The following is a 12,393-nucleotide window of genomic DNA, read 5'->3' on the forward strand; positions in this document are numbered from 1 at the left end:
TTCCATGTTTTTACCTGTTGACACAGCAGCCTGCTCACTCATGCTGTCATTAGAACAAAGTGTTTTTGTCCATTTTCTTTTTATTTAATTAGAATACAAATAATAATAAAAAAATAACTCAGACAACTAATCTGGGTCTATTTATAGATTTTTTATGATGGTAAAAACTGCAACAAGTCAGAAACAAAACGTCACTGAGAGGACAGAGGCACACACGGAAACCAGCACACTGAAAACTGGTAGTTCTACTTTGTAACTTTTCAAAATAAAACAAAGTACATTTTGTTTCCTCTAAAAGCTTAGTTTGCCAAGATATAATAAAAGAACTGAAAATAATACTTCTTACAAAGGCCTTAATTGTAATCTATCTGCTGTGTAAATGCCTTGTGCTCTTTCACATTTAGATGTCGCCATTTATACAGTCAGTGGCCTTTGAAGATAGAAGTTTTATTTTGAAATGTTAACCGGAAGTTTGGTCGGTTTACGCCGTAAAGTCGCTCAGGATGTAGTTTTAGTTGCAGACAGTTCTGACACGTATTGAGACCGCGTCGACTTGGGATTTGTTCTGTTCCTCCGCAGGTATAAGCTCGTTAAAACTTCACGCACTGAACAAGTAAACACGTTCTTTTGCTGAAAGGCCGACAGCACCGTCAGTTCCCGGAACAAAGACAGATCATGATGGTTTTGGAGGAGCAGTAACTTTTGGTGAGTTTATTGTCTGTAGTTTCTCTTCATTGTGCTTAACAACGTTTCCAATGTTTAGAGACGTGTTTCCCACTATCAGCGTTATTATTATTAGCCTCATGCTACACAAAAAGCTAATAAGCTAACAAATGAGCTACACAGATACTGTGGAACATTATCTTACTGTCAGCATCCCTTCAAACAAGCATTCTTAAAATGTATTTTCTCTCTCACACGTGTGATAAATGTTTAGTGGGGTTTAATACTCCGTGGTTGTCCGTGTAAATCAGCGCTTTGATAATATGTCGCGTTATTTATGTTAAGTTTTGAAGTCTACCGGTGTAAATGTGATCTTATGTTAATATAGTGTTCAAGTTTAGTGCTCTCTTTGTCCTCCCGGGTACTAAAACACCACAGTTTCTGTGTTGTCGTTCACTGGGTGCTGTGATAAATTCAGAGATCCCTGTTTATTTCCCACAAAGTTAATTACAAATACTATCCCATAGTAAATTACATCCTACGCAGAGTCGCCTCGGTGCTTGTGGTTGCCGCGCCGGGCTCTGCCTCCATGTGTCCCAGCTGTCCCCTTTGTTCCGGCCACACTAACTGATTAGCATGCACCATCCTACCGAAGCATCTGTCCCAGCAGACGCTACTTTTGTTCCCCGTTTAAATCTGGAAACTTTGCCCTTTTTGTCCAACTGCCTGTTCATATTAAAAGCCTTCAGACATGTCAGTCCATCTGTGGACGGGAGTGTTGACCTGAAGCAGCAGAAAGTTGAGTCTGGGTGGAAGAGCTGCTGTCAGCAGTCTGAAGACCACTGAACACTATGGGAGAGATCCATGGTGTAGTAACTATTGTGATGCATGATTTAAAAGTATATAATATAAACAAAACGCTAAATAAAACATTGCAGGAGCACATAAGCTATTTTGAAAATTGCCATTACCACAGACTTATCTTTTAAGAAAATGATAACATAAAAGATAAGATAAGGAAATGAGTGTGACTTCTCTCAGTGCAGCTAAAAATAAATACATGCTAATATTTAATCTCATGTGGCATAGAATGATACGCACTAAAACTAAACATTAACATAAAAAACTTCATATCATTTTCTCTCAAGGTGCAGTGATAATATTTATCATAATAAAAGGTATTAAAACCTTCACTGGCTAACCATTCTTGTTAGTAACATTTTTACTAATGTAATGTAAATAACTTAAACATGTTAATGTTATTAATATATTCCAATATAGTCCTGCAGATTGTTAATGATTAACCCAGCTTTAAAAAAAATCTTGTTTAATGTTGACTCCAGGAATGACTTAATCTGCTTATTAAAGAATTATGCATGTAAACCAGGTTCAGATGGACACTTTACACGTTCCTCTGTTTGGATTGGTTATAGTTGTCTTTAAAAAAAATGAACATCCTGACTGTTTTAATAAAACCACTTCTTTTGAGTTAAGAGTTTTGAGTTTCTTTGAGTTTCTTTTTGAGTGTTTTAGTTAAGCTGGTTAGCTCTGCTTCCTGAACGTTTTGCTGGTAGGATTTATGGAACTATGATGTGTCTAGTGAACCAGCCCACACTTCCACTAAATGTGAGCACTGTAATCAAAGACACATCAGAAGTAAACAGCAGTATCAGGGTGGCAGATTGCTTTAAATATGCCAACCTTTTATTGCAGGTACTGTAGAAAGGAACCTGTACAGTGCGACATGGCCACAATGGTTTGCACCTATGAATGTTTGGTGCTGAGAATGGTTCAAAGTTATGTGTGAAACATGGAACTCTGTTCTGTGTTCATGAATTAAAGTTGTTATTAGAGGCTTATTGTCTTTAGCACTGATACTGTCTCTAATGGGTTTTGATTGCTGTTTGCGTTCTCATCTTGAAAGGTTTGTTTTACTTCTGTTGTAGGTTAATGCATTAAAAATACATGAGTATCTTTGATACTTGCTCGTTGACCAAAATGACACAGGCATGCACACAACATATATACCCTCCCCATATTTTAGTAAACATTTAATGTTTATGTCTCTCTCTGTTGCCATGGTGGACTGGGTTTGTTGTATGTGTGACTCGGTTGGTATTTCCTGTGCTGATGTTACATAACACCTGGATGGTGTGACCCTCTTTCAGTGAGCAAGCGCTGGTCTGGTTTGGCAGGCTGAGTGGCTCGTCATCCACCATTGTCAGTACTTTTAGCCCTGTCAGGATCCTGTACGTAGAAATGATGACTCAGTGTTTTCAGTGTACTTGCTGTGCAGCTTCGGTTCTACCATGGTTAAAAGTCAGCCAGATGGTGATATTTAAAAATCTGAATATAGCCCAGACACCTGGCAGCAATCCTGCCTGAGTGTTAGACCCAGGTGCTGTGAGGTGTGGTGTGTCTGTTGATAAATAATTTAAAGGTAAGCAGTCACTAAATTATAAAACAAGCTATATATATTTTTTTATTTCTATACAGCTTTTATTTTGAAAGGGTATATTTGAAACTTGTAGATGGTATTAGCAGGTGTAAGATGGGGTAAAACATCACTTAATAAAGCCAAATACAAGTATCTCAAATGCCATGAGGCACTGAGGGAACATAACCGAACAAGCAAAAACTGTGGTCAGAGTCTAATTATGTTCAATAAACGTTAATTTTCCAAGTCAGCGTTACTTGAATCACTCCCATTTCAAAGTAAGCAGGACACATTAGGTGACATACGCTATACAGCCTCACACATCAGCCTTAATGGTGTTTTGAAACGGAACAAAATGTGGTCAAACTTCAAAGAATGGCATCAAAACTGAGTTATGATCATAGCAATGTGAGGTCAAAACTAGATTGTATGATGATGTGCTGCTGAGACCGATTAGAAACCATGTGGTCTGAGTCACAAGTGCTGAGGGATAAAATCAGCTTTGAGCTGAAGTGTTAACAGAGAGACGTGTGATTCACCTCCATAGAAGTATGTCACTGTCACGAGAGGAAAGAAACGCACAACAGAGCAGTTGTTGTAAATGAGTGAAGTCACTTTAGTCGTCCTTCTCATCTGGTGTCCCATTTCAGGCAGTCTCTGTCCACTGGCTATATGTATGTGTGTTGTAAAAAGTTGATCAGAACAGATGATATAATCTTTAATGATGAAGTAACTCATTCCTGAGATTGAAAGATATTTGAGCCTAATGCCCTTTCCATCAGTGTTCCTTTAAAAGCACCTACACTAACAGGGGAGAGTGGAAAAACAACACACCTGGTAATGTAATTAATGTACATGTGTTGCTACAGCTGCTGCTGCATGAGCTAACATGCAGAAGTGTTTCCCAGAGAGTTGGTCTTACAGTCCTCGTGCTGCTGATTGGATAGCGTTGGCTGGAATGGTCTGTAATACTTTAGTGATTTTCTCACAGCACTAAGGTCTATGTTTTTTTCTTCATCATATAAAAAGATGGACAACTAGCAAACAACGGCTCTGTTTACATGCACAGCAGTACTTCAATGTAAATAAGGCATTGCCATGAAAACACCCTTTTATGATTACTTTAGCCTGATTCGTTATAAGCCATAATTGAAGTAAGACGCCATAATTGAATTATTACAGCACACCTCAGTCACCCATTAGGGGTTTCACTGAATTTTGTAGTGGCTACCAACGGTTTGGGTTTGTTGAGCCTCACAACATGCGGCAGTTTACCCTCCAGTCTGATCTGTGGATTATACCATCACTACTCTTTCCTTTTTTAAGTGGCAAGCTAATGCTAACAAGTCTAATGGCTATACTTGCAATTTTCTCGTTTTTTTTTTTAAACGTGATAAAGAATGATGTAACATAGATAAATAATAAAACAAGGGGCATGGGAAATGTCCCCTGTTTTCTCCCAATTTAGTTAACATGTAAATGGAATTATTTCATGCCCTCTTTCTAACAACATTGTTCTGATTGACAGACCTTGTGGATGTCATTGCTTGTCAGCAGCACCTCCTATGATTTTGAAGCAGCTTTGTATCATTACAGTGTAGATTGCATGTAATGTGTAATGTCTTCCCTCACACGCTGCCTGCTCACAGAGCTTTGACTTCATTTACCAGCAAATATCTGCCAGGCCGTGTAAAATGTGTCATGTGGTAGACTTTGGAGCTGCTGCTCAAACTACGAATCCTACTATTAGTTGTGGACTTAGAGGCTTAATGCTGGGCTGCAAAGTAGAATATCTGATTTGTACAAGGCGGGGACAGCTGGTGGAGTTACTGTCTACAGCTGCCACTTTAAATGACAAACATTTCTAGAGTTACAGGAAAGGTTTGGGCCACACATAGATTGGGAAGTGTTGGATATGACCTTTATGAGCTCAGAAAGAAACTAGAAAAAACAACCTGTAATTCACATCTAACACGTCATGCCTGTATCATGCCTGTGCTTAGTGCCTTGGCTATATTTAACATGCAGCTAATGAAATCAATTTTATGTCTAATTAGAATGAGCGAACTGCTTTTAAAATGCAAGAATCTGAATAATGAGCATTAAAAAGCAGATTATACTGGATATTTCCTGGTGACCCACTGCCCACACTACGCACTAATGGCCTGCCTACTTGCAATACTTTAAACCTCAAAGAGTAATTACCATTTTAAGGGCAAGGCATTCAGAAAAAGGGCCTAATGAAATGGGCAAATGAAAAGGGCTACTGAATTCAAGAATATTTATTCTAATCTGTAATTACAAAGGGTTGGGCTAAATGAGAATTGACTCACACTGCCTTCAAAGTATATGTTGAACTAACTTTTCCTGCTCATAAAGTCAACGTCAGCAAAGAATTCATCATAATATTCAGCTGTGTAAGTTTTTGTCCTCTTTGGCATTTTGACATCAGCGTTAGGCTTCTGAATGAATACTCGGCTTGTTTTCTTTTTTCTTCTTTCATGGTACAAACATCAATTCTAGTGTGCTCCTAAATGAGTCACCCTGTCACAGACGCAAATGGCCCCTGTTTTACACCTCACAACCCTGCTCAGTGTACTGGAGTGAATACATACATTGTCTGCCACTGCAGCTCCCAGCTTCCAGTACAAAGACAGTGTGGGTGCATTGTGGGAATGAATGGTGTTGTGTTGAAGTCTTTGTGTGTGTTGAATGGATTTCTGAAGAGGATTTTTAAATGTTAAATTAAATATCTTCAAGTGATGCGTTCTCAAAATGATTTGCTTTACATGTACTGTCAATTGTGCTTATGTGAAGTTGTTTGTTTAATTGTGTCTGCAGGTAATGTGTAGTGTATTTGCACAGCTGGGGATGCTAAGACGGTGATGGAGGAAGTTAACGCAGTGGAAAAGTCCTCAGCCTTTTTCTCTCAGAAAGCTGCACAGATGTTTTCACTGGGTCAGGAAAACATCTCTACCTCAACTGCATCCACCAAAGGACCAATCAAATATGGAGAGCTCATTGTGCTGGGGTAAGATGTTAATGATTTATGGTGTATGTAAACGTGAATCGACTGAGGCAGAATTTGACAAGGCCAACTTGGACAAGTATGATTATCTGCAGATCATTAAAAAAAGATGTTAGCAGTAGCAATGACCTTGTATTACCACTTGTATTTAATAACTAATCCACATCAGTAAAGCAAACTGGTTTACTTGTGAGTCGGATCTGACTTACACAGTTGAGTTTCAACTTTTTGTTGTTTCAACGCCAAACCCCTTAGACATACAGTAACCCAATACGGACAATAAACAGTGTTGTTTCTTGCATGTAAGTGGATTACGGCTCACTACAAAACCACTTATACAATAGTCACAGTCTTGGTATTTTTTTTCTCTCTGCTTTTGTTTGCATTGCTGAAATTAAAAACAGGCGGCAGTTCAATGGAAATGTATTATTATTGTTGTTTGTGATCATGCCCTCTTGCCAGAAGCTGCTTACACAAATACCACATTTGGAATGCATGCTTGTATTTCCAGTAAGCACAGGAAGGGGGGTTATTTTGCAACAATGGCACTGCAACAAAAAGTACTGACTTCCTCATTTCTGCGTGCAGCAGCAGGGCCACCATAGAGACCTGGCACAACATCTTTAAAGTTTCTTCAACTCAAACTCAAACAATGTCTTCCTTAACTTTCTATTTTGTGCATGTTAGTAGTCTGTGTGTCCTGCCTCAGTGTTAGCTTGCAAGCTCACACAGATGTACTGCTTTTTATCTAATGTAGCAATTGGATATCTGCAACGCCTGGAGTTTAGATGTAGTGTTGCTGCGTTACCAGTGATGTGTCAGTACAAACCAGCTACTTGTAAAGACAACTGCACATGTTTATGCTCACAAGCTGCTGAGCACATGTGAAGCTGACGTACTGGCATTGGGTAATCTAATGGGCAAGTTCACACAGACATAAGATTAGTCAGTACTCTTACACCCATGCAAAGGTGTGCAATCACCCTCTGACAAAATTTGTCACATGGAAAAATAAAACCAAGCTTAGCCAGCTAGCAACACTAGCAACAATATTAAACAATATTAAACACATGGCTTGATATAAGGGAGACGCTGTAGACAGTTCAAGTTTTAAGTGTAATTCCCAGCTCTTAAATGTTGCCTCGTCGTCATTTCACTGTTGTTGTGAGCCTTGAAAGTCCCTCCTGTGTCCCACCATGTTTCCACTTTGTCCAGATAAATAAGAAACACATCTCTTGTTTGAACTTAGTACATGCAGCATATTTTTGCACGGCGTAAATTTTATTCTGTGGCTTGCCAAGTCAGCCTATATCCACTCAAATGCACTGAGACACTCGGGCACAGCAAAGAATGCAGCTGTCTTGCAGACTGAAGGCCATTCACTGTGGACACAAGAGCAAGTCTGTGGTTCCAGGAGGTCGTGGGGCGTCGGGAAGGTTGAGGCAGCTGTGGTTTCAGACCTTTTGTTTGCTTTTGTATTATAGTGTCTACATGTGGAATTAAACAGTCTGGAATAACATGCAACTAACAATTAGACTAGTCATAAGGTTTAATTTTAAAGAAGCATGCAGTGAAAACAGAGGTCGTGTTATGTGTGAGACAGTGGAGCCACAGCGGAGTTGGGGTGGTCTGGGTTTGTCTAGAAGGGAGGTGGGTGTTGCTTTATCTGAAACGCAGGAAGTTTGCATTATCCACTGAAAGAATGGCCCGACTCTCAACTGAACTCTGATGTTTACTTGACCCTCGGCTAGTGGCAGTCTGTCTTTGACGATAACCTCCAGATAGAACTGACCAACTGACCGAGAGCTCCAATAACGTTCAGCTTTCTGAATTGTCTTTTCAAATGTGTTATGAATCAAGACTAGAATAAAACATGGTGCAAATACATGTAGTCCAGTTAAAGTTATATTTAATGGGTGGATAAATGACTTAACCACAGAACCATAACATCCTGCTTTTGATTGTCACTTCCTGTCTCCACTGGAGGCTGTGAAACAAATGTCTGGGAAATGTCTTTTGTTGTTTTTTTTGTACCTGCACTGCAGACATAGGGTGTGTTTAGTTAATCCTAAAAAATGTTTACATGTGTGTTACTTTACAACTTAACTATTAAAGATATTTTAAAGATATTTGAATACCAATGCTGGGTAGCATAGCAGAGTTGTTGTGCAGCATAGTAATTTAAACTACACTTGTGGTGCATCATAGAGGATGCATTGAGACACCATTGACTCATGACTTAAGCAGCAACACAACCTAAATCCTGTGCATGTGTTGTGAAAGTAAACCACAGTAAAGAATTCAGCTGACTTCCTGAATGAGCGCCTTTCACTGTGGACTCAGCAGCCAGTCTAAAGTTCTGGGAAGCTAGCTCTTGTTTGTTTTTATATTATGTGATGCAGAGCTGAAACAGAGCTGCCTGGACACCAAGGATGTCACATTATCTCATCCGTGACGTATAAAGCAAAATGAGTGATTATCTGTTGTCAGTCCAAATGTACGCACAGAATGGCACATATATAACCAAGTGTCCTCCAGTTATATATGTACAGGGTAAATATTTTGCTGATCTATTGTAAGGCTGCAGATGCCCTGATAGCATGCATGCAGATTTAGTGACTTTAGTTTTTGTGTTCAGGTGTAACGGGTCTCTTCCCAACGGTGACAAGGGAAGGCGGAAAAGTCGTTTCGCTCTGTGTCGCAGAAACAAGGCCAACGGTGTGAAACCCAGCACCGTCCACACATCCTGCACGCCTCAGGCTGCCAAGGTGAGGGCTCAACACTTACTTTTGGCTGTGGCTTCTTGTGTATTCCTGTGTATGCACATTTAGGCAATAGATGGAGAAAGGTCGTATACCAGGTATGTAGAGGTACTGTGTATTTGATTGTCAGTCATCCTGAACTTTGAATGAGGATTGACTTGCCTTTGGCCACTCAAGGAACTGCAGCTTTTGGCAGCTTCTTTTCGGCTTTATTTCCTAGCCATTTACAACAGTTCCTTATGGAACAATAAAGGCTGTCTCTGTCCAAACATTGCAATGAAGCATCTCTCTTATGCTCCTGCAGGCTATCAGCAACAAGGAGCAGCACAGCATATCATACACCCTTTCTCGGGCACAGACGGTGGTGGTGGAGTACACACACGACGGCAACACAGACATGTTCCAGGTGTGTATGCCTTATTAGCCTTATCAAACTCTGAAAAATGAGAAGAATTGTGGGAATGAGCAAATGAGCAAAATAGTGAGTGTGAAACGTATGTGTTCAAAAATAGTAATAATGTAAAATCTAACACTTTTTTGGGGTAAAATTATAGATTGGTCGGTCTACAGAAAATCCCATTGACTTTGTGGTGACGGACACCGTGCCTGGCGGTCAGAGCCCTGCTGATGGTCAGACAGTTCAGAGCACCATCTCCCGCTTTGCCTGTCGGATCATCTGCCAAAGAAACCCTCCTTACACGGCACGGATTTACGCAGCAGGCTTCGACTCCTCTAAGAACATCTTCTTAGGGGTAGGAAGACGTGCGATTAGCTGTATGGCTGTTTTCAATGTGGAGATGCTTAACATAGACTTCTAACCTATTCACAGGAGAAGGCAGCCAAGTGGAGGATGCAGGACGGGCAGATGGACGCCCTGACCACAAACGGCGTGCTGGTGATGCATCCTCGTAACGGCTTCAGCCAGGACTCCAAACCGGGTTTGTGGAGGGAAATCTCAGTCTGCGGCAATGTCTTCACACTGCGAGAGACGAGATCAGCTCAGCAGAGGGGCAAGATGGTAGGCGACATCCACCATAGCTAGCTTGTGACTCTGTGACTGGATTTTGGCACTAATATATAATTAACAGTCTTCTGGATAAAAACAACAGAAGACAATGTTGTAATTTCATGTTTGCTTGATGGTAGCAGCAACTACACAAACCCATAGTCTCAGGGTAACGGTAATGTGATGGTGCTTGAGCAGTTTGGCTCTCTAACTTTAAAAAATCTATACTTAAACAGAGTGATTTGATTTAAGTGTTTTTGTCTCGCTTCAGGTGGACTCTGAGACGAATGAGTTGGTGGACGGCTCGCTTATCGACCTGTGTGGTGCCACTTTGCTCTGGCGGACAGCGGAGGGCCTGGCGCTTACCCCCACAGTCAAACACCTGGAAGCGCTGCGTCAGGAGCTGAATGCCGGGCGGCCACAGTGTCCAGTGGGCTTCAACACGCTAGCCTTCCCCAGCCTGCGGCGCAAAGACGTCCTGGATGAGAAGCAGCCCTGGGCCTACATGCGCTGCGGTCATGTGCACGGCTATCATGGCTGGGGAGGGCGCCGCGACCCAGAGGTTGAAGCAGACTTTCAGGAGAGGGAGTGCCCTATGTGCCGGGCGAGGGGGCCCTACGTGCCACTGTGGCTTGGCTGCGAGGCGGGCTTCTATGTAGACGCAGAGCCCCCAACGCACTCGTTTGTCCCCTGTGGTCACGTCTGCTCGGAGAAGACGACGGCGTACTGGAGTCAGATCCCGCTGCCGCATGGCACGCACGCCTTCCACTCTGCGTGCCCATTCTGCATCCAGCCTCTGGGCGGAGACACAGGCTACGTAAGACTCATCTTCCAAAGCCCATTGGACTAGAAGCCACACAGACTCTTCCTCTGAAGCCGTAGCCAGTTGGAAAAATGCAGAATTTAGGGGTTTCAATAAGTTAACTTAATTTTGTCCAGTATAAGTGCATTTATTGGGTTGATTCCCAGCCTTCAGTCTGATGAGGTCTGAGTTCCTTGGGACACAGCTGTAGTGGAGTTTGATTTGCCTTAAACTTTCTTATTTATTCTTTTACCGCTTCTGGAATGTTTTGTAAAACTAGTGCAGACTTTAACAGCAGTATTGTCTCCTGACAGCCTATTACTGTCTCACCCTGCCTTAAAAGGATCATTTCTCGGGTTTCAGTTTGTCTCCTTGTAGCTTTTAATCTCTTTCTGGAATACACTGGGGTTTTTAAGCAGGGAAGTGTGGAAAAAAAGATAAAATGATCTTTCTACTAAAATCAGGGAAACTCTTTTAATGTTTTATATATTCAGAATAATTCTATTTTATGATCATGAACTTAATGCAAGCTCTGGACTAGAGCATAACAAAAGTGTATGTAAGAAACGAGCTGATGTCCACAGACATGAAAAACCAACAGCTCTTCTGACCACCAAACTTTTTACCATGTTATCATTTACTTTCGGTAATATTTTAGATGAAATGTAGCTCTGAGAGAAATTGACCTTTGATCAACAGTGACTTATTTCCTATATTTATTCACCATTATCGTGTCTCATCATTCATGTTTGTTCAGCCATGCAGTCATGCTGCACACTGACTGTTTTTGTACAGCTGCAAACAATATAAACACATGGCTGTCTCTGTCTGTGTCCCTTCATTCTGTCCTCTCTGTGTGAATAACCAACTTGTCAAGCTTGTCTATACATTCGTCTCGAGCTGTCGTCCTAGCAACAGGACAAACCTGCAACTGTGGAGCCTGTTTGCTGTTAATCTAATCGGGACGTTTCAAATGCCCCGTAAACACACATGACACAGTATAGAACTATATATGACTTTACGTACCGTGTAAGAATGAATGTATAAAAAATAATATATTTTATTGTATATAACTGTGTGTGTATGTATATACTGTACCAGTGTGTGTGTGTGTAGGCTGTAAAATGGAAAAGTGTAGTGTAGTGTAGTAGTGTTACTCAAGGGCTTAATAGTATCACTTGCACATAAACTCACACCAGCAGTGACAGACCTTATCTGCCATCGTTTTCAGCATCCTGTCTTATAGGCTAAGGGGCTGAGACTAGTGAAAAACCTAATCTATCACAGCTACTTAAAATGTGATAATGTGTTAAGAGTCGTGCTGACAGTTTGGTTGGTGTTCAATTTTAGCATTAACACTTTTGGTATCGGGGTTAATGTTTGGAGTTCTCCACACCAAGATGGCCATAAAGAACACAAGTTGGCACAGCTCACAGTAAAGTGTACAGTTACAACTTGTGCCAAAATATGTTCAATATGGTAACTGCTTATCCCAGTGACATCATAACATATTTTTTAAATATTTAAACTCAAGAATCTGTTTTCAACAAAGATTTAAGAAAATGATGTTACTAGAATATGTGTATTTGTGAGTTTTTAAATTTTAAAGTTTTCAAGGTCCAGGGTGCCGTAGTAATGTAGTTATAACTAGAAAACCATTTCCTGAAGAAAATGCAAGTTTGCTGCAGCTGAAGC

General features: G+C 40.8%; 1 protein-coding gene across 1 annotated transcript; it reads left to right on the top strand.

Annotated features, from left to right (window-relative positions):
* Positions 1–503: 503 nt before the first annotated feature.
* On the top strand, positions 504–11,579 carry LOC114439384 (E3 ubiquitin-protein ligase pellino homolog 1-like). The gene is made up of 7 exons (XM_028411307.1): positions 504–705; positions 5,942–6,131; positions 8,767–8,896; positions 9,195–9,296; positions 9,445–9,642; positions 9,720–9,908; positions 10,168–11,579. The coding sequence occupies exons 2-7, from the start codon at positions 5,986–5,988 to the stop codon at positions 10,744–10,746; spliced, it is 1,344 nt and encodes a 447-aa protein (XP_028267108.1). The 5' UTR covers positions 504–705; positions 5,942–5,985; the 3' UTR covers positions 10,747–11,579.
* The last annotated feature ends 814 nt before the right edge of the window (positions 11,580–12,393 follow it).

The sequence above is a fragment of the Parambassis ranga genome, chromosome 1, assembly GCF_900634625.1.
Source record: "Parambassis ranga chromosome 1, fParRan2.1, whole genome shotgun sequence".
Taxonomy (NCBI): Eukaryota; Metazoa; Chordata; class Actinopteri; family Ambassidae; genus Parambassis; species Parambassis ranga.